The 27,759-nt window shown below is 52.2% G+C and overlaps 1 protein-coding gene across 3 annotated transcripts in view; it reads left to right on the top strand.

Moving 5' to 3' along the window:
* Window positions 1–27,759, top strand: part of KIRREL3 (kirre like nephrin family adhesion molecule 3) — a 546,659-nt gene that overhangs the window by 441,098 nt on the left and 77,802 nt on the right. For all 3 annotated transcript variants that reach the window (XM_042959077.1, XM_042959076.1, XM_042959078.1), the window contains exons 3-4: window positions 10,944–11,093; window positions 15,726–15,875. In XM_042959077.1, the coding sequence (XP_042815011.1) occupies window positions 10,944–11,093; window positions 15,726–15,875 (300 nt within the window). The remainder of the gene's footprint in view (window positions 1–10,943; window positions 11,094–15,725; window positions 15,876–27,759) is intronic.

Below are 27,759 nucleotides of genomic sequence, written 5' to 3'. Positions count from 1 at the left end.
CACTGCCCCCCAACACGCTTCCCCTCCTGATACAGAAATGGTTCCACAAGTAAGTCATCTGTTCCCCCTTCCCACCTGTCCTACAGGCCAGGGGGAGGGGCGCCTTTATGCCCCCCTGTCTCTCATCCGCTGTCATCCAAGTGACTCCTAAATCCACTTGCTTCTTTCCACGGACGCAGCTTTAGCCTGAGCTCTGTTGACAGCATAATCTTTCTGATCAGGCTTCCCATCTTCAGATTATCCTCCTTCATCCACCCTACTCACTGTCACCGCTGTGATCTTCCCAAAACTCAGATCTGAGCATGTGGGTCAGAACCCTTTGATGATTTCGCATCAAGTGCCAACTTCTTAGCATGCATTGGAGGGCCTACACAGTCAGACCTACCATGATTCCCTAGACATGCGTCCTGCTGAACACCTGACATGCCCACGTGCCATGCACCCATCCTACAGGTTCGTAGTGATGGAAGCGGCTCTGCTGTGGAAGGCGTGCAGGGCTCTGGGCTCTTCACACATATCGTCCTGTTTAATTCTCACAAACAACCCAGCAAGCACTGGTTACTATCCCAATGGGGAAACTCGGGTTCAGAGGGCCTGAGGAACGTGCCCAGAGACACTTTGCAATGGCGGAGCCAGAGATCAAGACAAAACCATGCAGCCTCAGCTCTTATTCTCTGAGCACGTTTTCTTTCTCTTTCTTTCTTTCTTTCGAGAGAGAGCATGAGCATGAGTGGGAGGGGGGCAGAGGGAAAGAGAAAGAGAGAGAATCCCAAGCAGGCTCCACGCCCTTAGCGCAGAGCCCAACACGGGGCTTGAACTCATGAACCGAGAGATCATGACCTGAGCCAAAGCCAAGAGTCAGAGGCTTAACAGACTGAGCCACCCAGGCACCCCATCCCCGAGCCCATTCTGACCTCCATGCTCTATTCATGCTGTTTCCGATCCCAGGAAACATTTCCTTCTTGCCCTCATCTCATTTACCCTTCGAGGCCACTTCAGAATCCAAGCCTTCTGTGACTCGTTCCCTCCTTCCCTCAGAAGGAACAACGTTCCTTCCTCGGGACTTTCTTTACACCTTACTTTTGGCACTGACTGTGTAGCGTCGGTTATTCCGGTCCCTTGTGCACCTGTTTGTCTCCCCCGGGCTCTAAGCTCCTTGTCACAGAAAATACGTCAGTCCCCACTCTGCATCCCCGCACCCAGCCAGAGGCCTTGGAGACACGGGGACCTGCCCCTGCCTGTGGCCGGCACCATCAAAGGTACCATTCCACTCTCCCTAACAACCAGCTTAATTAGTCAGTGGGCTCAGACATAACCCCATCACCCCCAGTCCTCTCCCCGGAGTAGGACATGACAAGGCATTCTGGAAACTTCCCAGAATTCATTCTCCTGCATCAGGAGCTGGTCCTGTGCTGAGCAGCAGGAAAACAGCAGAAGTCCAAGACTTGGGCTTCCAGATGTGATCTATCTTGCCCTGGCCCCTTCCCACTCTGCCTGGCATTATTTTGGTACCAGCTAGGGGCCTCTGAGCTGACTCCTTCCTCCTCTTCAAGGAAGAAGATTTCTGCTGGCTTCTGGGGATGAGGGCGGTTTCCTTTCATCTCCTATGAAGCAATTTGCATCCTCCAGGCTAGGAGAAAGCTGGCGATAAATATCCCCAGTACAAGTATGCTTAAAGCCTTCCCCAATTGGTCACTAATAGCAGAGCAGACGGCAACATTTGAGCCTTTTCTGCATGGCTGACCAGGCAGCTCCATGAGACTGATGTTGGCTGGGACCATGGCAATGACAGAGCTACAGGAGGCCCCAAATGCTCTCTCTCACCTGCATGACTCATGGGAAGAAGCAGATTCTAATCAGCCCAACTTCAGATTTGCAGAGCCTCCCTTCCCAGCTCTGGGATCCTTCACTCCAGGTGCTGTGTGGCTCCATTTTTGACAGTCCTGGGCTCGTGGATGGTGAGGCAAAGAAGAACAGCCCTTTATGAAACACCTGAGTGTGCCAGGATCATTTACACATGAGTCTTCTCCTCATGGCAGCTTTGCAAAGTAGGCATGTCACTTCCATTTTCCAGATGAGGAAACTGAGGCTGGGAGTGGGTGAGGAATGGGGCCCAGATCATATTGCTAGTGACGGGGCCAGAGTTCCTTCCCTGGCTTGCCTGTCCCTGTGTTCTTTCCACTATCCGAGACCCAGGCCCTGGCAGGTACTCAAAGCAGGTCCCTGAAGTTACTCATCACTCATGCTTTTCCTTGCACGTTTCTCCTAACCCAGAATGACACCTGTCCTCCACTGCATTCTCTATTATCATGATTCCTCCTCCAGGAAGCCTCTAGGTTTCCTCCCTCCAGCCCTCGTGCTTGCAGTAGGCCTTTCTCAACCCCAAAGAACTTTATGTGACCTCGCGAGGAGACTGAGCACTTTCTGCCTTGTAGCCTCATGACTTGTGGCAAATGTGGCCATCCACACAGTCGCAGTAAGTTTTTGCAGAATGTCCTGAGATTTGAAGCAGGCAGGATTTCACTGGGCTGCCCCATGCTCAGGCACAGGGGTGGTGGTGGCTGCTTCCCCGGGGCACTGGAGACCTTACTCCACCTGTTCCTGGGCCACTAGGCATCCCCAGGGCACCACTCAGCCTCTCAGGACCCTGCTCGTCTGCCAGTTTTCTCCCACTCTGAAGGAGCAGGATGAGGGTGGCTGTGTGCATGTGTTTGCAGAGCACTGGGCTCCTTAGAAACCGGGCAATCATTCCAGGTGGCCTAGCTCCTGCCCAGGTCAAGCTGGGATTGACCCTAAGGACAGTGGTCACCTCCCTTCCGTCTGCTGCTGGAGCAAAGTCTTGGCCAAAGTGCCCCAGTCCAAGAGAGGAGACGGGGAGAGTGAGCCCCTCATGCCATCTCTGGACTGCCTCTGGTCTGACTGCTGAGCACAGACTGAAAAAAAAGGGATGTCAGGGACATGGGGACATCAGCAACCCTGCTTCCCATATCAGTGCAGTGTGCACCTAGGCTTTCTCTCTTTGGTTACACTAACCCCAAACCTCATGTTGTTTGCACCAGCCCACGCTGACCCTGTGCGTATTCCCTCTCACCACCGCCATGGAACCCCCGAATACCAGATCAGTGACTAGGGGAGAGGCAATAACACATACGCCCATAGAGGTATTCACCAAACACAGGACACTTAGAGTACCAGAAGGTATCCCCCAAGGATCTGGGGTTGACAGTTATGGGTGGCAAGGGTGGGTGACCTGATCCTGACATTAAGGACCCTGACCACCATGTACATGGGTCCACTGGGCCCTCTTCCTACTTGTTACACACACACACACACACACACACACATGCACGCACTTGTGCATGCACACATGTGTGCCTGCACACACCACAGCACCCAGGCCCCCAGAGGCACTGCTATAAAAAACTCTCACTCTCAGTAATTTGGCCCTCACAGCCTGTCTTCCATTCAAAACGCCTCTTCCCTCCGCAAGAAATAATTAGGAATTGAGAGGTGATTTCAGGTCAAGGGCCAGAGGTGTATGAGCTCATAGAGAATCATGGGGTCTTCAGCACTTTAAATATTTTACTGGAAGACACTGGGGACCTCCCAGAGCCAGATGGTGATGGTTCATTCCGTGCTAATGTGTGTCGCAAGTCCCCCAAAAGAGTCTAAGGTGAGGGGCCGTGCGGTCAGGGCTGGGAGGGGGTGGCCCCTTCAGGGAGCCTCGTGGGCTGATGGAGATGAAGGTGGGAGGAGAGATGGGAATCTGGGTGGTGGGGGGGGGGGGGCTTTGAAGAAAGCAGTGTGGGCAAGTCGTGAGGAGGGAGAAGCTGACCTGTGAGGCTCCTGAGCAGAGAGCAGAAGGAAACAGCTGGCGGGAGGACGGGGCAGGCAGGGAGGCAGGAGGGGAGGTCTCTGAGCTGTGCTGTGGTGGGGGCGGGGGCGCTCTGCCCCAGGACCAGAGCCCTCCAGGGCCTTTCTGATGCCACCTCCCCGGGCCGGCTGCACCTGCACCTGTCCTTTTCAGCACAGAAGAGCTGAAAGCCCTCCTGCCACCTGCCGCCGCTGTGTCACCCCCATACCTCCTCCCGCCTGCCAGTCACCAGCGCCTGCCTTGCTGCAGCCGTCCTGACTCAGAACCCGCCACGTGGGGGGCACACATGGCTCGTCAGGATGGGGTCTCAGAGCCCGCCCTCCTCTGAAACCTTCCCAACCAGCTACCGCTCCTGCTTCCTGCAGTTTGAAGAGAAGGCCCCACCTGGCCTCCAGACTCTTGCTTCCCACCTGCCGAGCAGGTGGAGGGAGGTCTCCGTGCTGGGAGCCTTCAGAGCCAGGCTCTAATCCCCACTGAACCACTGCAGGACCTTGAGGCTGGCGCTTCTCCTCTTGAGCCCAGTAGGGAGAAGCACGTCCCTCCCAAGTTCAGTGTCCTAAAGGCCCAGCTGGAGTGTTGGGAAGGTGCCCTCTTGGCCTGAAAAGTCCACAGCAGCCTGGGCATGCAGGGAGCGTGCAGGCTGCCCACAGTCACCTCGGGGGCTCTGCAGGGCCCCTCCCTTCCTGGGACAGCCGACAGGAAAGTGTGCCCGCAGCCACCATGGGGACCACATCGCACTCCATCTGACCCACCAAGTGTGTTTCCATCAGGCCCTCCCTTAGAGTTTCCCTTAGACCTTTCAGTCCTGGCCAAGGGCAAGAGAGAGTGCAGTCTCCGGTGGGTTCTGTGACTTCCCAGGGGCTCTTTGCTGACAGCTCGGAGCCTGGAGCCTGCTTTGGATTCTGTGTCTCCCTCTCTCTCTGCCCCTCCCCCACTCGCACTCTGTCTCTCTCTCTCTCTCAAAATAAACATTTTAAAAGATAAACATTAAAAAAATTTTAAAGAGAAAGTTAGCTATTAGTAATTCTACAACAATAAAAATATTATTTGTAATATATAACTAGTTATATGTATTTATATAATAACATAGTTATATAGATAATGACTATTTATATAATAATAAGTACCAATAATTATTACACCTCCTGTCATTCCCCCACAGTGGCCAGTGCTGGACTCCACCCTGAACCCTGACTTAGTGTTGTTGACCACCAGCTGGCAGGAGGCTATGTAAACTTAGGGGAGAACCAAGAAATTGCTTTCTGCTCCAAAGATCCTCATCCTCTCTTTAGAGGGTCTGAGGGGAATGGTTGCGAGGTTGATTGGGGTGAATACAAGTTTATAAATAAAAATCCAAGTTCCAGACCCTTCTTTTATTTTTTTTTTTTTTATTTTAACGTTTATTTATTTTTGAGACAGGGAGAGACAGAGCATGAACGGGGCAGGGGCAAAGAGAGAGGGAGACACAGAATCGGAAGCAGTCTCCAGGCTCCGAGCCATCAACCCAGAGCCCGACGCGGGGCTCGAACTCACGGACAGTGAGATCATGACCTGAGCTGAAGTCGGACGCGTAACCGACCGAGCCACCCAGGCGCCCCGAGACCCTTCTTTTAATAACGAACATGGGATAGTGGCAAGAAAACAGGGTTTTCTTATTAAAAAAAGACATTGGGGTCTGAATTATACCTGGGCCCATTGTGTGACCTTGAAGTGCACCTGGGCCACTACATGACCTTGAATGACACCTAGGCCCACTGGGTGACCTTGAATTGCATCTGGACCCACTAGGAGCCTCCGTTCATCTGTGAAATGTGGATAGTAACACCTAACTAGCAAGAATTGGTTAAAGTAGGTCTTCCATGAATAATTCAGTTATTTTTATCCTGTAAAGCCTGACTCCTTGAGACACTGTCCCTTCCCCCTGATTTCTCACTTCCCTCCTTCCGTGTAGTGTGCTCAGCACAATACCTGCCTAATCAGTACTTTATATCATAAAAACAGTTTTCCTTCATGACCGCAGATCTCAGGAGCCAAACTAGCATAGGTAGGCCACAAGGTCACAAGCTTGAGTTTATTTGCTGCTTACACACCGGACGAGGTGCTAAGAATACAAGATGAAAAAGACAGCCGTGGCCCCTACCCTCAAGAGTTTACCCTCCGTTTCTCATTTACTTCGGTTCCTTTCTGTGTCTGATATACAGTAAGTGCTCAATGAAGGTTTGAAGAAATTAAGGGAGATAAGAAGGAAGAAAAATGGGGAAGTAGGGAAGAGGGGAGAAGAGAGAAGATCCCCCTTCGGTGACAGGCAGTGCCTAGAGATACAGCCAAAGCTCGTGGAGAAGAACTTGGCCTTCAGTGCGGGCAGGGCTGGTCAGGGAGACCCTGGGAGAGGGGTGAGGGGTGATTCCAGAATGGCGGAACACCGGCAACATGGGACAACATGAGTGAACGGCCGGCACAGGTGACTATTGAGCACCGAGGGGGAAGGGAGTCAGATTTTGGAGAAGCCCATCAGGTGCCTGTGGGCAGTAGGAAGCCATTAGAGTTTCCACCCTTAGAAAAGGGAGAGCACATGAGGAAAACGGTGCCTTAGGAAGAACCCTCCAGGGCAGGACCTGAAGGCCTTCACAGACTGTTGAAAGAAGCCAGGTTGAGGTGGTGAGGGCCCTGACTTCGGATTATAGCGATAGGAATGGAGAGGAAAGGGTGCGTCTGAGAGGTGCTGTGGGGGAGGGCTGGGCCACACTTGGTTATGGTGACAGATTGAAAACAAAGCAGGAAAAGGAGGTTACCCTGACTGCCAGGCTTCACTGCAGAAGAAGGCCAGGGGGCACAATGAGAAACTGAGGCAGAAATCCTGGGATGGATGGTGCAAGGGGTGTCGAGTCGGTGCAGCACATGCTCTGTGCCCAGATCAGAGCCATCTGGGTGTGGTGGGCAAACAAACGTTAGCTCCTGGAGGGAAGGACCACGTCGTATCTGTCTGCTTCTCACGAGACCGTGCGATGCCTGCCTGATACCAGGTCTCAATAAATGTGTGAATCAACAGATGTTCTCAAGGAGCTTCCTGGCTGCTTACCATACCACCCAGGAGGTTCTAGAAAAGATCACAGGCTCATTTGCAGTTCACATCCTCAGAGTAGGAAAGACAGGGAACAGAAAACGGGATATGAGGGAATGGGTGAAGACTACCTTTTGGGCAAGAAACGACAACGGGGGCTTGTCCGCTATGTTCCTAGAGGCGCTTAAGCCTGAAAGAGAAGCCTCAAGGTGTGCCCTATGGGTGAAAAGACAGCGTGCCCCGTCCCTCCATGTCCCCTCCACCCACAGCACCGTGACTTTTATCTGCTGTAGATAGTGACACTCCACTCATGATTCTGTTTGAAAAAGCATCTCATTGATTTGAAAGAAAAAATATTCCTAGTGGCTTATATTTAATGCACAGAAAATAAAATTAGATTGAAAAAAGGAAATTGTCAGAGCACCAATCCTTCCCTCCCAAAAAATGAATGGGTGAATAATATCGTTTGAGTGGTGTTTCTGAGACTGTTCTCCTGTGTATCTGTCTCCCCACCCTGCCCCACCCAGAGACATTCTTTTCATTTTATTTTATTTTATTTTTACATTTATTTATTTTTGAGAGACAGAGAGACAGAGCATGAGCCAGGGAGGGGCAGAGAGAGAGGGAGACACGGAATCCGAAGCAGGCTCCGGGCTCTGAGCCATCAGCACAGAGCCCGACGCGGGGCCTGAACTCACAGACCGCGAGATCCTGACCTGAGCCGAAGTCGGATGTTTAACCCACAGGGCCACCCAGGTGTCCCAGAGACATTCTTTCCATAGAAAAGTCGAAGGGATCCAAACAGACCCCACGTGGGTGCCCAAAGCTCTCTGAAGCCTGGGGGTATGTTCTTCCCTGCCCCTCCTGGCTGCTCTCTGTGGGCTCAGGGCTTATCCTGGGGGATCTTGTAGCTGCCCCAACTCCTGGCTCTGAGACACTATCCAAAGTGGGTAGTGACCACTCAGTGTCCTCCTCCAGGGCCAGTCTCCTGATGGCAGCCCCTCTCCTCCCTCAGGGCACGGCCCTGCCCACCCCCCCTCCGCTTTCCCTGCACCACCCAGGGCTCACCCCCACCCCACCCGCACCCCCTCGGGATGCTCCCTGTACCCCCATTCTCTGTTGTCCTCACCCACACCCAGAGGAAGCGGGACTGGAGGTGGGAGAAGGTGACACTTCCCACTGCAGGCTCCACACCATTTGTCTGGGGCCCTTCTCGATCTAACCCCTCCGCCCCCAGCTGACAACCTGCTAATTCTGAGAACACAATCTCTGGCAGCCATTGCGGCTGTCTTGACACTGTCTTTCTCGCAAGAAAGATTTTGATATAAAAGAAGGAGCTGTGAAATCATCATCGAGCCAGGGAAAAAAGAGCCTCAGAAAGGAGTGCCCCTCCCAACCCTCCCTTCTCCTCCCCTCCCCTCCCCTCCTCCCTCACCCCTCCTTCCCTGTGTCCCTTCTTCTGGCCTCTCCAACCCTCCCCTTTCTCCCTCACCCAGTCCTCTTCCACTTTCTCCAGCTACCTGCCCCCCTCCCCCACTTCTCCTTTCTCTTCTCCCTTCTCTTTCTCCTTCTTTCTCTCTTGCTTTGGTGCCAGAAACGGTCTAATTACAACAGAGAACTTGAAGAGACTGAGAGGAAAGAAATAAATAAACCCACCACACATAGCTGATTAAAATGTCCTATGAAATCTAATTTGTAAAGCTCAAATCAGAATAAAAAGTGTTACTCCCACAATTCAGGGCCAATTTGATTTTTAATGAGACTCCTCAGAGACCCAGCCAAGATCTCATCAGGTTGTAAACGCAGCTACCTTCCCCCCTGCCATGAGTTCTCTGATGTGGATTCCGCGGCTCCTCTCGGGGAGCCCCCGCACCCACTTGGCCACCATGCCCAGCTTCCCTCAGGTTCTGTATACATCAGTCACCCCCTTATTGGGGCTGTCTGCTGCTAAGAGCATGGCCTTACCCGTGGTCCAAGCCTGGGGTATTGTGTCCCCAGGATGGGCAACAGCTAGCATCCAGGACCTCCGTGTCTGTCCCTGACTCTCCCACGTCGGGGAGAAGAGGCCGTGGCAACAACCTGCCCACCAGGTCCACCTTCCCTCAGCATGTATCTGTATCTGCCAGGCAGGGCGTGGGAAAGAATGTGGGCTTGGAAGCCACATGGACCCCCATCGAACCCCAGCTCCACCGCTCATTAGCTGTGTGATCTTGGGCAGCTTACTTTGCCTCTCTGATCCTGTTTACTTTGCCGTAAAATTGGGATATTTCTGCCCTGCAATGTAACTATGCAGGTAACAGAATGGAGGCCACTGTGGGTCGGGGGCTCAGGAAACGTCGGTGTCCTGTTGTCCGTTCGGCTGTGGCCTCCCGGGGAAGAGGGATCACATCACCCTGCTTCCTCAGCATTCCCCGCAGGACCAGCTTAGGGATCTGAGCACAGCACAGCTCCGCAGGTGAAAACACGGTCTTCAGAGCCAGAAAGTCTTCGTCTACAGCCCTAGTCCTGCCAGGAGACAATTCCCAGATGATTTAGTTAACCTCCAAGCCCCTGCGAACTGGGGCTGGTGAGATCCGGGTGTGATGGCTACTGTAACAACTAAAGGGGATACGTGCTCAGTACTTGCTAAGTCATCACCAAGCACAGCTCCTGTTCATGTTTTTTACCTCCTCGGGCCTCATTTCCTCGTCCGGAAAACAGGGATCAAAATAGTAGCTACCTCATAGTTTGTTATGAAGATGAAAATAGTAAAGAGCTAGCATTTGAAAATCTTACAGCAACGCCTGGCATATTGCATGCACTGTGGGTGTGTTTGTGTAATAAAACATGAACTGGGGTGCCTGGGTGGCTCAGTGGGTTAAGCGTCCAACTCTTGATTTTGGCTCGCGTCATGATCTCACTTTTCATGGGTTCGAACCCCGCATCGGGCTCGTGCCGACTGCATGAAGCCTGCTTGGGATTCTGTCTCTTTCTCTCTGCCCCTCCCCCACTCGTTCTCTATCTCTCAAAATAAATAAACACTAAAAAAAAAAAAAAAAAAAAATAGGGGCACCTGGGTGGCTCAATTGGTTGGGCATCCGACTTTGGCTCAGGTCACGATCTCACGGTCTGTGAGTTCGAGCCCCGCGTTGGGCTCTGTGCTGACAGCTCAGAGCCCGGAGCCTGCTTCGGATTCTGTGTCTCCCTCTCTCTCTGCCCCTCCCCTGCTCATGCTCTGTCTCTCTCTGTCGCAAAAATAAATAAAAACATTTTTTAAAAATTAAAAAAAATAATAAAAATAAATAAAATGAACACATGAACTGACCTGCTGAGATGGCTCAGTGCCTTCTTGCTCTGAGGTGTCTAGGGGAGAGCTGGGGGTCACCCTGGCGATGTTCCCCCAGGGGACAGTGAGGCCAGAATTGGGTGTGCCATCGGAAAGAAAGGGACAAAGAGGGTGAGTCGAGGTGACTTCCAGCTCCTGCCAGCACACTCTGGACCACACTATACCACCACGTGTCCTGTGGAATTTGGCCGTAGGCCCAAATTAAACAGTAATATTTTTCCCAGGTTCTCGGGTTTTTAAGCAAACCACACCACTCCCCCCCGACCTTGCCTTCTTGAGGCACCTCCCAAGGATGCTCGCAGCTGGAAGGCTCTCTCCCCCTCTGCCCTGTTGTGGCGCAAGCATGTGGCGGTAGGTAGGAGCCAAATGGAAAGTGGCAGAGATCGTCCCAAGCACGGCGGGCACGGCCTCTTTGGGGGCTGGGGGAGGCCGCCTCACAGTGTGAATGTGTGTTAGGGATGGATGAGCAGGGAGGCTGAGCCGAGAGCCAGCTGCTGAGAGCAGGGAATTAAGCAGGGGGCAGACAGGAAGTGCCGCTGGGCTGCAGGCAGGAAGTCAGATGCTGGCGAGGGAGAGAGAGCTGCTTATCCCCTGGGCCAACTGTTCTGCTTCTTAACTTGAGGAGAAGCCGTCCAGGCACTGCTCCCTGCACTAACTGACCCCTGTGCTTGTCTCCTTCCTAGGCCAAGTATATTCCTTCAGCCAGCAGCCCCAGGACCAGGCCGTGGTGTCGGGCCAGCCAGTGACACTGCTGTGCGCCATCCCCGAGTATGATGGCTTCGTTCTGTGGATCAAAGACGGCTTGGCTCTGGGTGTGGGCAGGGACCTCTCAAGTGAGTACCCTCAAGAGCTCCCTGGGAAGGCCTGGAACCCCTTCTCGCATGACCCACCCACCCCCCTGGGGAGAACCCCATCTTCGTTGGTACTTGGAGATCAAATCTCCAGCTCTCGTGGAATATCCCCTGGGCAGAGTCAGATCAGGCAAGCCCTGGGCCCGGGATCCATGGGACTTCAAGGGCCCTCTGACTCCTGGTGAGGAATTACAAGTAAACCCTCAATTCCGGTGGTTGGTCCTGAACCTAATACACTTTTGCTCCGGAGGGTCTATTCTAAAGTCAGACACGACTCCTGTAAAGTCACATTTCCAAAGGTAAAGTGTCCCCGTATCTGGGTCCAAAATGTATTCCCCACTTACATCACAGCCTGGCTTTTCCTAGCTCCCATCGATCAGAGGGAGCCAAATAAACTGAAAACTCACAACCAAACTGCTTGGTTTTAGGGGTTAGCATGTGATGGGAAGAAAAGAAAAGGAGCATTTAAAGTACAAACCCTGTTGAGCCCCCTGCCCAGGCTGGTGTCGAGCAGAGATGTCCTAGTAGGCTCCTGTGCCTGGCATCTGACCTCCCTGCTCAATGCCACAGGCCCTGTCATCTGTGAACGATTGTGGATGTCAGTCCTTAAGCTCATACAGATGTCTTCGCGGTCCATCCTCTCTCCCTGGGGAGAAAAAAGAAGAGCATCATCCTCCTGGTCACTCAGCCCCCAGCAATTATCATTCTCCCCTGGGGAAAGTAAACACGGGACTGCTGGGCTTAGCATAACCTATAAAATTCAGAACAAGAGATCTGGGCGTCCCTGCCACTGGGGAACCGCTGAGGGTGGAGGTGTAGAAAAACATAGGTATTCGACTGAGAAGTAGCTTTGCTTCTCTCGTAGCGTACAGCTGCAGGAAAATAAAAATCGAAGTGCACTCGGGAACATGATGGTTGGGAAATTAATATTTTAAAATGTGAGTTATGTCTTGCCAAAAATGTATATTGAAACGTTATAGCCGTGGTCAATAGCATCGCTGGGTTGGAGTGCTGCAGCCCAGCTGAGCATGGGTAAAATACACAATAATATCTCCAAAATATACTGTGCTGCCGTAAAATTTAAGCATTATGGGAACCAGTCAATTTCAGGGGTTCTGAACTTCCTTACCCTAGAGAAATCTGGGGGAATGATACCACCTTCCCAAACTAGAATCACTTATGCTTCACGTGGCTCTGAACCTGGTCCAGCATCTTTGCTAGTTAAGGAGGTACTCTGGTTTCCTAGTCAGTGGTTTGCAGCCTTCGGTCAAGGACTGGGGTCTTTTGGGGTTGGTTGGTGGCCAAGAGGAAGCCCCAGGTCACCACAGATGTTCATCACCTCATGGAAAATTGACCTTCTGGAATCCATTCCATGAACGACTTTTGGGATCAGGATTGCGTCAATGGGGTTTTAAGGAACTGGGGTCGACTTCCTCTCTGATTTGACTCCACTGATACAAATAAGGCTGTCCCTGTCCTTGCAGAGCCAATAAATTCAAATTCCTGGGAAAGTATTTTCTGTGTTTGATCACCTGTCCCCCGAAAAAGCATCATGACGATAATGACAGAGACTCACACGCTCAATAAATACCGTTTGCTTCCCGGACAAGAAAGTGAGACTAACAGATCAAAATTCAATCCAGCAAGTATTCGCAGAGCACTTAATACTGCACAGCTTTTCCTGTGGGGAAACTGAGGCCCACAGTGGCAAGACTTTAACCTGCCGCAGGTCTGTCCTCTCCTGTTTTGACTATGTGGCCTGGCTCCATCTACCAGCATTCATACCCTAACTGAAGATCTGTCTTTCTGGTCACAGAGGCTGGAAAAAACATTCAAAGGAAATGATTTATAAATATATGCCCTCATATTGATAGAACGTTCTTCATCAAAGAAGCTCAAATAATTCTCAGACATTATGTCACAAATCTACAGTGATCTACAGGGAGAAAAAGCAGGATTTCTCCCCTTTATTTGGCAGGTAAACAAGGTCACAAGTCTAGAAAGAAACTGATTCAAACATATACCGAACCTCAGTGTGTGGGATCCTGGCTCCTAACCCCCCAAAACCCTAACACCCTGTCTGTTCTCACTTTTAAAGATGGGGACTTTCTGGTTACCCTATCTCACTGTCGTTTTCCTTTAAACCAACATTTATGGGGACACCTAGGTGGCTGAGTCGGTTGAGCATCTGACTCTTGATTTCGACTCAGGTCATGATCCCAGGGTCATCCCACGCTCGGTGTGGAGTCTGCTTGAGATTCTCTCTCTCTCTGTCTCCCCCTGCCCCTCTCCCCCACTCATGCTCTCTCTCTCTAAAAAAGTTTTTTTAATAAATAAATAAACCAGCATTAATAGACTTACTGTGTGCCACGCACTTAACATGGATTATCCCAGTTAATCTTCACCATGAGATAGTGGTGACGAAGCACAAAGAAGTTAAAGTAACTCACCCAAGACAACAGAGCTAGGAAGTAATAGAGTTGGCATTTGAGCCCAGGCACTTTGGAGAACCCAGATTCCCCAACATCTTGCTTTCCCTGAGGGCAGCAAGAGAGAGTAATGATACTGTGGAAGGAGCTAGAACTTGCTCAGAATCTATGCTTCTGGGCCTGTGTTTTCCAAAGATGCTGCCAGTCCTTGCGAGAGCAGAGCGTCTCAGCTCGTTGCCTAATTAGGCAAATACAAACAAACCCATCACTGATGTTTTCAGCAGCTCATGAGAGCGAAATCCTGCTGCTGATAGCCTGCAAGACAACAAAAACACAAGCTCCAGCCAAGATGCCTGCAGGAGACCAGGGACTAATCAAGGACAGCGGGATCCAGAGGCTGGGCCGGAAGGGTTGGGGGCGGTGAGCCAGCTACATTGAGGGCAGCAGCGGGGAGAGGGCCGGACTGGAACCCATTCCCAGCCCCTCCTCCTGGCCCTGGGGAGAGCCAGCTTAACTTACCTGGGCTTCTTCCCAAAGCCCAGCAGAGGGCAGGAAGGGCGGGCAGGAGGGGAGGTGATGCTCTTGGGGGTAGAGCTGATTGCCCTGTGAGCATCTCTGGCCAGGCCAGAACAGCTGTGCAGGGCGGGCCGTTTGGTTGCACGATGGGGATGATGGAGCCATGAAGACATGAGATGAAGGGCTCAGCCACACAGGAAGCCCCCAGAATACTTACTGGGAAGGATCACCACTATCTCCCTGCCGAGGAATGAGTGCCTGTGACCCCTGTACAGCTCACCTTTGGGGAGCCCTGCCCTGTCTCTACAAGACCCTTAGCTTATGATGGGAGGGGTTAGAGCTCCAATATTCCATCTAGAATAGAAATCTCCTCTGCAGTGCTCCTGACAGGTGATCACCAGCCTCTGCTTGTATACAGCCCCTGATGGGGACCTCACTACCACCTGTGGCAGCCCAGATCCTTGTGGGACATTTCAAATTGTATTAAGAATATTCCAAACTATTTCCCCGTGTGGTGCTAATGCAATCCCTGGGAGCTACTTGAACACATCTAATCCACACTTAGAGACTGAAATACTGGAGAGCTGTTGCATAGCCCAGTCTCTCTGTTTCTGTCTCTCTCTCTGTCTCTCTCTCTCTCTCAACTTGCTTAAGCCCTCATCTTCTCTTTAAAAGGCCAGATATGGTGAACCCCCTCCTCCTATGGCACATTTCTGAGAATTCACACTGTTCTGGTGAAGGTCTTTCAGAAAGAGGAGTGGTTTGGGCTGCTGGAAGGTGGGTGGAAGGAAGAGAGCAGGAGGAAGTATCTGTAAGAGGCTGGCGGGGGGAAGGCAGAGCTCAGGTATGGGGACAATGGAAAAGAGACCCTTCTGGGAGAGACTACGGAGGTCTAGGGCTCAAGGCCTGGGCCAGAGGACCTGCCAGCCACGACTTGTGTAGGCATTTGCATTCACCCTACACAGCAGCAGGAAAGCTGATTAATGTTCTCATTCTCAAATTTTTATTTATCCATTATGCATCGCCAGTAGTGTAGGGGACCCCAAATTCCTAAGTGTCCTGAGTACCTCGTAAGTGCTTAATCAGGTCCTGGGGTCTGGGGTAGGTAGGAGGAGTGACCAGAAAAGTACCCTTTATGGTTCAAAAGGGCCCGAGGATCCCAGGCATTGGTAGAATGGGCTGGGATTTCTACTTGCTGTCCATCCTGAACAAAACTTTCCCCCCAAAGTCATTCTTGATTCTGTTCCAGAGATTTCTGCTTTCTTCTCTCTCTCTTTCTTACTCTGTCTGCTCTCTGTGGCTCTCAGCCTGGGTCTCTCTGTCTCTCTGTGTGTCTCCTTATCAAAATGCATGTCTGCTTGGTAAACCACAGTGCTGAGCATACCACTTTGCAGGGTATTGTCCCCGCTGTGTCTGCCCACACTTGGTATTTCCATCTCTGCTCTCTCCTTCCTCTCTGATAATAGTTCCTCCAACATTCCTGAACCTACACACACACACACACACACACACACACACACACACTGTCCAAAAGCCAGGGAAAGCTCTCATTTTTTCTCCATACACCAAGACTGGCCCCTCCTCAGATGTCCCACCCCCTCCCCTATTTGTCCTGAATGCCTCCTCCACCCCGGCCCCACCCCCCTTGACCTGCCTGCTGTCTCCACAGGTTACCCACAGTACCTGGTGGTAGGGAACCACCTGTCAGGGGAACATCACCTGAAGATCCTGCGGGCGGAGCTGCAAGATGATGCCGTGTACGAGTGCCAGGCCATCCAGGCCGCCATACGGTCTCGCCCCGCACGCCTCACCGTCCTGGGTAAGAACCGTTGACACTCGGGGGCAAAGATGCTACGGGAAGCACACGGGCTCAGCTCCAGAAGGGCATCCCCACGGGACAAGCCCCAAGGCGTTATCCCACGCGGCTCCGTCCACTGCCGCCCCATGGTGGCAGTAACCCCCCTTCTCCCCCAGAAAGGGAAAGTGAAAGTTCCTGCTCTGGAAATCAGGCCAACGCTAACTGGCCTGTGACCCTGTCCAACCCCAGTGTGTTTGACTCCAGCTGAAGGGGCTCCTGAATGCTTATTTGTTCAATCAGGAAGCGCATTCTGCATGCACCATGGGTGTCAGACCCTGTGCTAGGCGATGGAGATACAGAGAAGACCTACGACACAGCCTCCACATCCCGTTCTTTCTGGGTTGACTTCCCAGTAGGTGCTAACGAAGCGTGATTTCAGCATGGCCTCCGCCTCACCTGTTCCTTCCCCACCCTTCGCTGCTCCCTGCGAACCCCAGCTCCTTTCCTAAATCATCCCTGGGAGAATTCATTTCAGGCCCTTATCCCACATCAGACCTCCGCTCCTTGGTCTTTCTCCATCTTGGTTTCCCAGGATCCCAGTACCCCCTGGGACTGGGCACTGCCTGAGAGGTCCCCACTCCTTCACTCAGGCAGACCTGCCTGAACACAAGTGAGCGAGCTCACCTGCCTCTTAAACTGCCTCATTCCGATTTCAAGTGCAGCCCCCGTCAGCTCCCTCCTCCGGCCAGATGTTACTGAGGACCAAGGCCCCTGGGAACCGAGCCGTGCACATAAGGCATAATAGCAAACATATGCATACGTTTTACAGCACCTCTCAAAGCACTTCCCCTTATGTTATCACCTCAGCTGTTCTGCGCAAGGCTATGGCACAAGGATTGTTGCCCCAGATGAGAAACTGAGGCTCAGAGAAGCCAAGGGCCCCGCCCGGGGTCTCCCAGCTAGGGCTCCCACACCACCGCACTGCCTCCTCGGTGAGTCTCCTCCAGGCCAGGTATGGGACAGGGCACACGCAGCGAAACAGGGGAGCCTGGGCTCCACCCTGCCCGCCTCTTAGCTGCTGCTGTCGAGGTTTGACAACAGGGTCGGCAGCTGGGGTTCTGCCTCCTCACCTGATAGATAAGGCGCATGGCTGCTCAGGGATGAAATATTTAACAGCATGTCAGGTTATCTTCAGATCTACACGACAACACACAGGGCAGATTATCCCAAGCACGGCAACAAGTCCCGGAGGACCACTTACCGGGCTTGGCTTCTTGAGACAGGAGGCAGAGCTCAGGGCCAACCTCAGAAACCTCCCTCCACCTCTGAGTCTCTTCTTGGCCTGGGATGAAGGAAAGAAAACATACACCAGGTCTGGCAGGGTAAATAAGCTGGGATAGCTTGGTCCCGAATGGGGTCCTGAATGGGTCCAGAAAAGTAACCAGCCATTGTAAAGGAGAGGCAGACATCTTCTTCATTCCCAAGATGGGGCTAAAAACAGAATGGGTCTACAGTTTGGTGTGGAGGCTGAGGGAGGAGAGAGAGCAGGGGGATTTAGCGCCTAAGTGATTTTCTGGTTTTTTTGGGTACTGAACAATGCCGGAACAGATTTGTTAGCACAGTTATAGGATCATCCTCTCCAAGGGTTACTCAGCTCCCCATCCTTAGAAGAATCCGCCTTTTGCTGCCTTGTACCCCTTCTAGAAGGTACCAAAGGATGCTAAATCGAGAAGATTCTAAGCACTGCCCACCGCTGACTTCACGTGTATTCAGGACCTATGCTAAATAGAGACAGACCTCGTCCTCAAGTTCTTGTCCTGGCCTCAGAGCTTTGCCCGCTCACACTCCACCATTCACAGCTTCCCTCCTCTCTGCTATCTCGAGTCCAAATTATTCCCTGTGTTTTACAGATGAGAAAATTGAGACTCAGAGAGCAAAGCCACTCACGGCTTCATTACCACCCAAAATAGACTCCAGATTTTCCAACTCCAAACCAGTGCTGTCTGCGTGCCCAAGTGCCAACAGAATTTCCTTTGTCTGGTTGCTTAAGAGCCGGGCTCCTGAGAGCGGGGCCTTGGAATCCGATCTGAACATCAGTTTTGTCTTAGGTCACTCCTAAAAGGCACTCATTCCCCCGTCTCGCTCTGGTTGGCAGTGCCTTCCGGGCACAGAGCTGGCTTGTGCGGGGGAAAATGTTTACAAGTCTGGAAGGCAGTGGAAGAGGAAGAAGGAGGAGTTTCCAGGTGACCCCGGAAGATGAGCCTGGTGGATTCTGGAGAGCCGGAACGGGACCTTTCCTGCAGACTCTACTGACACCACTCCTAACAAACTAACCTGAGGCAAGAAAGAGCTGCCCCAGGCTCCGCCTCCAGCCCTTCCTGACCACCCTGGGTCCCCACCCCTGAGCTGGTCCTTCAGGTCCCCACCCCTAAACCGGCTCTGTAGGTCCCTACCCCTCTAATGGCCCAGCAGGTCTGTGCCTGAGGCACCCAGCCTGGCTGAGTTTCTTTTTTTTTTTTTTTTTTTTTAATTTTTTTTTTTTTTAACGTTTATTTATTTTTGAGACAGGGAGAGACAGAGCATGAACGGGGGAGGGTCAGAGAGAGGGAGACACAGAATCTGAAACAGGCTCCAGGCTCCGAGCTGTCAGCACAGAGCCCGACGCGGGGCTCGAACTCACGGACCGCGAGATCATGACCTGAGCCGAAGTCGGCCGCCCAACCGACTGAGCCACCCAGGCGCCCCTGGCTGAGTTTCTCTATAGTATACAGCCCCACCTGCTGCCCTGAAGAGAAGCCCTTCGTGCAGAAGCTGACCCAGCCTTCTGGAAGGGCTCCCGGTGGTGAATAGAGCGGCTACGGCGGGAAGAGGGGTGTTTTCTACCCTGGCCAGCCAGCTTCCCAACCAAGACCCCATCTGCTTTGCTGTGACATCTCAGCCCGGGAAAATGTCCCAGCCAGTTCCCCGGCGGGGGGCTGCCTTCCCTGTGTTCCAGGAATGAGAGAGCTTCCTAATTTAGTCTGTATTTGCCTGAGATAGATTTTTAATTAAATAAAGTAAGAGCCTGATTAGAACCTGCGGAAGATGTGAGAACAGAATCAGATGGTATTCCAGCAAAATTGCAAAGCAAACACTTTGGCTGGAACAGAGGGAGACCCCTGGGGGTCTTCCATCAAAGCACCAAGTGAGGAGGGCAAATACGAGAGATTATATAGCCAACAGATGTGCATTGTGAAAATATGCATCTGCCGGCAGCCTGCTTGGAGAAGCCAGAGGGCCAGCTCACAGAGCCTGCTCCGGGGAGGGCGTGGGGACCCAGCACCGGCAGCCAAGCCTAGAGTCACAGACACATTAATTAGCCTTGTGTTTCCAGCTCTCAGATGCAATCAGGCAAGGAGCAACTTCGAGCTGAGGCTGAGCGTTTGCTACCCTGGGAGGCAGAGGGAGGGAGCTAGGGGACCAGGAGGGGAGGAGAAGGAAGGGGCAGAGCTTGTGAGGCTGAACAAGACAAAGACTCCCGGGGCAGGTCGAGGTTAATGGCCAGGCTGCACTCCCCCTGTGGCACCGAGGACCATGCCTTGACTCTGGAGACAGGCATCTTTCCATACGCAGAACATCTCAAGACTCACGGTATCACAGAGCAGCGGACTTGGAGACAGCAATCGTGGTCTTGCCACTAAGCAGGTGTGTGATCTTGCCCTGTTGCCCAGCCTCTCTGGGTCTCAGTTTCCTCATCTGTAACATGAAAGTGGTGATAAATAAGACAGCCTGTAAGAACTGTCCAGCCCCCAGGGTGCCTGGGGGGCTCAGTCAGCTGAGCGTCCGACCTCGGCTCAGATCACGATCTTGTGGTTCGTGAGTTCAAACCCCACGTCAGGCTCGCTGCCGTCAGCGCAGAGCCCACTTTGGCTCCTCTGTCCTCCTTTCTCTGCCCCTGCCCCTGCCCCACTTGCACTCTCTCTCTCTCTCAAAAAAATAAGCATTAAAAATAATAATAATAAAATAAAGAACTGTCCAGCTCCCAAAAAGCCTACAATAAGGAGTCAACCTTGATGCACCAACTAGTTTAGGAAAATGGTCCGTCCCCACTGCTGGAACCAGAATTCAGTTGTTGAGTGCAGCACCGTGGACAGCATCCCACTTTGAGTCCGGAGAGGGGACCTCTCAAAGTCCTGCCCAGCCCTGGGGTTCTGGACTTGACTGTACACCTTAACCCCACAGTCCTCCCTCTGGAGCCAGCTTCCACGCATACCCAGCCGTGTCTACAGGGACCCCACTGAGGTGGACATCACAGGACCCCCCTTACACATGTGCAAAGCTGAGGTGTAGGAGGAAGAGCCATGGGCCGGAAGCAGAATACCTGCACGCGGCTCGCCGTGTGTGTGACCTTGGTGAGGCCCTCAGCGCTCCCACTGGGCCTCTGGTTCAACTATGACCAGCTCTGAGTATAGGGTAGGCCCTCAATAATACTGGGTGGCTTTTAAAATAAATGAATGAGCGAGTGAGGGAATGAATGCGGTTTCTCATTCTTATCTATAAAATGAGGATAAGAAAAACACCAATCTCCCAGAATCGTTGTGAGCACCAGACTAACACATACACCCCAACGCTAAAGTGCCGTATGCTTGGAAGTTACATGTACGTGCACGCAAGTATGCACACGGGCAGGCTGCTCCTTCTTCGACCTGCAGGAGCCCCCAGGTTCACAAATATCTAAACTGTTCCATGGCCAGAGCTGTGAGGATGACACTACATTTGGTCTTTCTAACTGCCTGAAATTTTGAGAAGCGAGGACCCAGGGCAGGGAGGAAATGGAAGCCAAGGTTTTGATCAACAAGTATTTACTGAGCAGCTACTATGTGCCAAGAAGTAATCTAGACACGAAAGATTCATCGGTCAATGAAAAAAAAGGCCAGCCTTGCCCTGGTGGAGCTTGTGTTCTAGCAGAGAGAGACAGAGTCAATAAACAACAAACACAGTAATTACGTAGGTATGTAGGATGTCAGATGGTAACAAATGCTTCGAAACAGAGAAACAGCAGGGTGAAGGGGACTGGAAATAGGAGGGGGAGGATGGTGGATGGCAGGTTAATTATTAAAAAGGGTGTTTTCCTAGTCTTCCTCCCCACTTCCCTCATCTTCCTGGCCCGTTCTAATATTAACTCTGCTGTCTCGTGGCTCCCATTAGAAACAAAGCTTTCTAAATCAACATGAATTATTTAATGATGGAGACTAAGTCAATCCAAATAAAGAGGGCGTCTTTAAAACGATGTCAAGCTCCAGACACTGACGGGGCAAACAGAGAAGGCCCAAATGGGTCCCTGAGTTTGCAGAACCGCGAACTCTCCTACACCTCTCCACCAGGGGAGCTGCAGGGCAGAGGTCTCCTAAATCTTGGGTATTGGCAGCACAACCCACCCCCCATTCCCAATCCCCTAATCTCCTGGGTGGGTGGGTCCAGAGAAAGACCGTGAATAACTCAGGTCATACAACAAGGGAAGGCAGAGCTGAAACACAGCCCGAGAGCACCGGCTTCTCAAACTGTTCTTCCAAAAACATGGCAAGAAACCCGGCCACAGTCACCCTGTCAGTAGGGGACAGTCTGTCCCCTACAGCCCTTCTTTAGGAGGTGAGAAAGCGCCTCCACAGAACAAAGCCCAAGCCCCCTGCATGACGCATGGCGGTGGGGGGGGGGGGGGGAAGGCGCCTCTGAGGCCTGCCCTCTGCTTTCCCCTAGCCCCTGCTCCAGCACCCCCTTTGTGCCAGGGACAGCTGCCAGCTTGCAGCTCCCTCCATTGCCCACACTTCTGTGCCTTCCCTCCTGTGTGCTTCCGCCTGGACTGTCCTTCCCACCTTTCTTCTCTTGGCCAGCTCTTGCTCCCCAGTCAGGATTCATCCTAGACATCACCTCCTCCAGGAAGCCTTCCCTGAACCCCACAGGGCCTGGCTGTCCCACTCGGTGCTCTCTTAGCCTTCCGTCCACACCTCAGTCACAACACTCGACACATTATATTGAAAGTAACTATTTCCATGTCTGCCTCCCCCTGTTTCCATGTCTGGGTCTCTCGGCACCCTGCATCTGTCCCGCCTAGTAGAGCCTGCAGGCTTGTCCTATGCAGGTGCTCAGTAACGGCCATCACGTAACTGTAGCAAAGGGGTTTGGGCCAAGCTAGAGGGAGTTTGCACTGAACCTCATCCTGGAGAACAGTACCTGGCAGATACTAAGCCCTACACACAAGCAAGGCGTCCTGCCTTGCCGCACTGTGTTATGCTGTGTTTAGGGGGCAACACGGCTTCGCGGTAAGAGCCCCGACTCTGAACGCCAGATTGCCTACACTGGAAACCTAGTTCTGTCACTTTACCAGTGCTGCGACCTTGGACAAATCACCTAACCGCTCTGTGCCTCAGTTTCCTCGTGTGTAAAATAGACGAATAAATCACATACAATCATATTGAAGAAGGAATAATGCCTTCTTACGGTTATACAGAAGATTCGATGGGATAATTTCTCAAAACCGTGCCTGGGAAGCAGCAGGAAGGCATATAAGTACTGGCTTTTTTATCGTACCTGTTGTGGCTGTTATTACTATTATTCTTGCAATGCTGAGCAACACCAGCAAGCGACCCTTCCTTCCTGGGGGATCAGGCTCTGTGTCCTAGAGAAGCTTTGCCATCCAGCACGCAAGGCAGCAAGACGCGATTCCTGCAGGCCCCTCCCGGCTCGCACGCCTGGGAAGACAAGCAGAATTGATTTCCTTATCTCCTTATTAAGCGTGTTTTGCCTGGGCCCCGGCCTGGTCTTAGGTGCCGTATCTCATTTGTGCTGCGTGCCTGCTTCCTGCCACATTCATTACCCTTCAATCACCCCCCAAATGGGGGCAGCAAACAAGCCAGGGATGGGAGAGAGGAGCAAAGAAAGCATCCTTATCTCCTGAAGTTCCAGACGGGAGCTGGTGTCGGAGCTATTAATGCACCTCACCCCCACCCCTCTAGCGCACCACCCCGGCCGCCAGCTCCTTCCCACTCTCTTCCTGCTCCTCCACTCTTCTGGGGGGCCCAGGCCACCCCCAGCATTCCCCTGGGCCAGAAGCAGATTCCCCTCCATACTGCCCGCCCCTCTTGGCCTTCCTGATTTAACTCCGTGCTAACCTGCGTAGGCAGGTCACAAGGTGAGTGAGGTCCCTGAGTTACCTTAAACTAAGAGTCTCTGTCTCCTACATTATCTTATCAGCTCCTTGAGGGTAGAGAGCCGTATACCCCCCTGAGTAACTGCCCGTAACACTTGTTGGTGACAAGTGGAGGCTGGGGGCGCAGCGATGGAGGGCGTCTCTGGAGATCCCTGTAGCCACCAGGCCAGGGTGCATTGACTTCAGAGCTGGGTCACTCTGGGCCCTCCTTCCTGCTGCTCCTCCCCCTCCCCAGCAGTCTCCCTGGTTCTCTAATCTGCCATGGAAGGAATGGAGCCCCTGCCTGCCTCCCACGTCCCTGCTCTTCATTTCAACCCCAGTGTCAGAACGGCCAGCAAGCTCCAGAGGGCTTGGGGGGCCCATCAGGGATGGAGGCAAACTCAGTGCTTTCCCTCTCGGCCCGTATGTAGCAGGCAGATGGCAAAGCAGGAAGTGAAGAGACCAGATGCAAGGGACGCCCTGCCTTACCTACCCAGACTCAGCCAGTGAGAAGAGAGCTAACCCACCTTGTGAAGCGGCCCAACACCACCTCGGGCTGGAGGCGGCATCCCAAATGGCCAACCCAGGGCCGGCCCCTCTCCTCCTCCTTCCAGCATCTCGTGCGTTCAACACCAGCACAAGGGCGGGCAGGGAGGTGCCGTAGGGGCCCAACAGGCCTGCTGCACACACAAGATGCTCAGCCTCCTGCTCCTGGCCCCCAACAGCACACCGTTCGTCATTCTGCTGATCCCCCAGTGTCCCCATCACTAAGTGGCTCCCCAGGTAGCCCCGCACCCCTGAAGGGTGATCATACCCAGGGCACTGGCATTTCTGCGGGTCTGAGCCAGGACAAGGGCCCTCACCTGGAGGTCAGAAGGCATGGCAGGCCCGGGTCTTAGTCATGAGACCTGGGATAATGATGCTTTGGACACGCACACTCTCTCTCTCTCTCTCTCTGATAAAATCAGGAGCCGAAAGGATGGAGTGCAAATCCACGCCACAGTTTGACTGTGATCTGCCTTCATTGATCCTGGTTTGGGGGTCGGACCTGGGGGACATCGGTCCCATTGTTCCCTGGCTCTCAGGAGCAAAGATAATATGTTCTTCCATTGCCTTAACCAAGTGTGACCCTGGGAGAGGCTGAGCAGGGTCCAGTCTTCAGCAAAGGGGAGGGTGAGCTCAGAGCATGGAGATTCGCGTAAGTTAGAATGTTGATCCTCTGAAGTCCGCCATTTCCCATCCTGCATGGAACCAGCAGCTTCGGGGCTGCCTGTGAAATGAGAGCCACTTTCCTGTGACTTTGAGGACGTAGCTGCCTTGAGGGGGCTCTCACCCACTCCGCCATCACGGAGCTACTTTCTCTGGCTTGGGCATGGCTTCCAACATCCCTACGTGCTTGGAAAAGCACAGGCAAGAGCCCACTTCTGTCCAGGAGCCTTACCAGAGTCCTCCGTCAGGAAGCCCAGCTGGCCGTGTACAAGGCTGCCTGTTCATGCATCAATCTTATTACACACACACAGACCCCTTACCTCAAGGACAAATGCACTGGTGTGTGCGCGTGCACAAACATGCACACACACACACAAAATTCAAAGCATGGCCGGCTCATGATGGGAAGACAAGGAGACACTGTCGCCGTTGGGAATCTGTCACTGTTGGGACATGGACAGATCTTGGTAGCTCAACAGAAGTATTGACCCTCCCTCCCTGTTGGGCCCAGAAATGAACGGAGTAGGTGGAGCATGATATTCCCCAGCAGGAAGCCCCACTTCTCTATCGATCCCCCCTAATGAAAAACGGAGTGAAGGGGGAAGAGAGGGAGGGCCAGGACAAGCCAGTCCCACCCAGGAATGGATTGCCTCTCTCCGGACTCTGGCCTCCCGGGCACCGTGGATATCACACCCAGGTCCGTGGCCAAGGCCAGCCCCGGGAAAGCCCAAAACCGGCTGAGCTTGGCAGGGAGAACTCCAAGGGTAAAAATAGCTCACCGATTCTCTGCTCTGACCTCAGCCCAGGCCTGAGACGAGGGTTTCATGGCAAATTATGGATTTAAAACTAGCAATGAATCTCCATTACAGCATGAAATGAGAAAGGAAAATGCCACTAAATGGAAGCCTTCCCCCGGCAGCCAATGGGGCAAGGGAGGGGTGTAGTTTTAGGAGGGGGTTAGAGCCGCAGTCACACACCCACAGCAGACTCACAGGAGTAGTCCCAGAAAGGGCCCTGGGAGAGTGGGCAGGGGCCGGAGCCCAGGGGAGATCCCTGCTGTCCCAGATCAGCATAGGGTGCCACAGTAGCGGGGGATGCCTGGCTGCAGGCACGTTCCTGCAAAGGAAACAGACACAGCTATCTTAGCAGTGGGAACAGCCAGAGCTTTGTTATTTTGCTGCTGTGTTGGGATGACACCTACAGGGTAGGTCCAGCCAGAGAGGGGCATTTCAGGAACCTTGGGTCATCCACCTGGGTGCCTGTATTTATCCTTTCACCATCTCCCATCACGTCTGCCAGCAGGCCCCACATCTCCTTTTATAGTTGAGAATGCTGGGGCACAAAGAGACCCATTAACTTTCCCAAGGTCATACAAGAAGAAAGAAAAAGAGCTAGAATCTGGATGCAGGTCTTTCAGGCTCTAAAATTCTTGCTCTTTCTGCTAAGTCCTGCCTCTCCCTTTTCCAAATTCTGCTCAGACTTTCTGCTGACTCCTCCCCTTAGGATCCTAGACCACCATGATATAGGTCTCTTTCTGGCCCCAAGGAATTCCAGGAGCCCTGTCTGAGCCCCAACACTGTCCCAGGACCCCCACAGTCAGAGAGGGGCCTGCACAATGAGGTGAAGGCTTCCTGCCAGCCCCCATTCCCCCGATGCGTCTTGGGAGCCAGGGCCTCTAGACCCATAGCATCTATTTTCTTCCCATTAAGTCTCATTATCAGAGGACTGCCCACTGCCCCTTTCCCCATCACTCTGGGCCTCTACATTATTCTGTCCCTGCGGAGGAGATTTACCCAAGTGGGAGCTTCCTAAGGCACCCAGAAGCCCACACAGGTGCCTCCATTTCACAAAAATAAGTAGCTGAGACCCACAGCCCAAGAAGGCTGGCTTCCAAGAGAGTGTCACATTTCACAAGTCGATCAAGGTGTTTGTAAATGTTTATAGAAAGGAGGAACTTTCCATATGTAAATATGTCAGGAACTGTGTTAGCAGCTGGAAAATCACCTGGTGCCTGCTGGGAACACCAGTGCAGCCGCAGTGGTGGATGGTGGCCACACAGCCATCCCTCTGGAAGAGCGGATCCTGCTCTGCCTCCCACCCTCTGCTCGCTTCTATCTACGCACAGAGATGGACACACACACATTCTCTAGGATGGTGGGAAGACCTCATTTTGCAGGTGGGTCAACTGAGGTCGAAAAGGAAAGGAAATATGCCAGAGGCTGCGCAATGCATGGAAGGGAAAGCGAGTTACCTCTGACTCTACAAGACAGAGAAAGTTGGGCTCTGAAGCAGGGTCACCTGGGACAGCCCTGCCTCTCCTCCAGCCCCGGCCCCAAATACCAAGTTGGGTATCAGTTGTATTGAGACCAAACCTAACCTTGATTAGAGAATCAGAGCTGGAAGGAATCCACCAATCAAGGGTTCTTTTGTTCCATTTTCCAACATGTATCTATGCACCTTCCATGTGCCAGGTACTGTTCTAGGCACTGGGAATATACATCAGTGTATAGAGCTGATAGGCTATAAACAGAGTCAAATCTCCTGCCTTCATGGAGCATGTATTCTAGCGGAGGGAGTTAGACAATAAGCAATAAACATTTTTTAAAATGTTATCGTCTCTTAGAAGGTGGTAAGTGCTATCAAATAAAGTAGAACAGAGTCTATGGAGTTGAGTTTCTTAGGGAAAGGATAGGTAGAACAATCAGGGTAGACCTCCAAGAAAAGGTGAGGTTTTTTTCATCTTTCCCTTTATTTTTTTAACAGCTTTATTGAGGTATGATTTACACACCATTAAATTCAACCATTGTAAGTTTATAGCTCAATGATTTTTAGGGTTGAGAGACCATTGCCACAATCTTCTGTTAGGCCATTCCCATCACCCTAAAAAGCTTCCTTGTCAGTCTCTCTTAGACCCTCAGTCCCAGGAACCACTGATCCTCCTTCTGTGTCTATGGATTTGCCTTTTCTGGACATTTCATCTAAATAGAATCAAACAATATGCGTCCTTGCCATCTGGCTCCTTTCACTCAGCATAGTATTTTTGAGTTTGCCTATGGGGTAGCATGTATCCATAGTTCATTTCTTGTTATTGCTGAATAGGATTGTTTGGACAGACCACATATTGTTTATCCATTCACCTCTTGATGGACATTTGGGCTGTTCCAGTTTAATGCTGCTATGAACATCCACATACAAGGCTGTGTGGGTATATGTTTTCCTTTTTCATGGGTACATTCCTAGGAGTGAAGCAACTAGCTCATGCGGAAAGCTTACGCTTAACTTTTTAAGAAAGTGCCAAACTCTTTCCCAAAATGGTGGTGTCATTTTATTCTGTTCTCACTGACAGTTTGTGAGAGTTCCAGTTTCTCTACATCCTCCCCAACACTCATTGTTGTTTGGCTTTTCTATTATGGTTATTCTAGCAAGTTTAAAGTGGTATCCCATTATGGTTTTGATTGCATTCTTCTAATGATTAATGATGTTGAGCATCTTTTGATGTGATAGTTATCAATGTTTATGTTCTTTGGTGAA

The sequence above is a fragment of the Panthera tigris genome, chromosome D1 (genome assembly GCF_018350195.1).
Source record: "Panthera tigris isolate Pti1 chromosome D1, P.tigris_Pti1_mat1.1, whole genome shotgun sequence".
NCBI classification, from domain to species: Eukaryota; Metazoa; Chordata; class Mammalia; order Carnivora; family Felidae; genus Panthera; species Panthera tigris.
The sequence above is the reverse complement of the archived record's forward strand: the minus strand, read 5'-3'. Positions and strand labels throughout refer to the sequence as shown.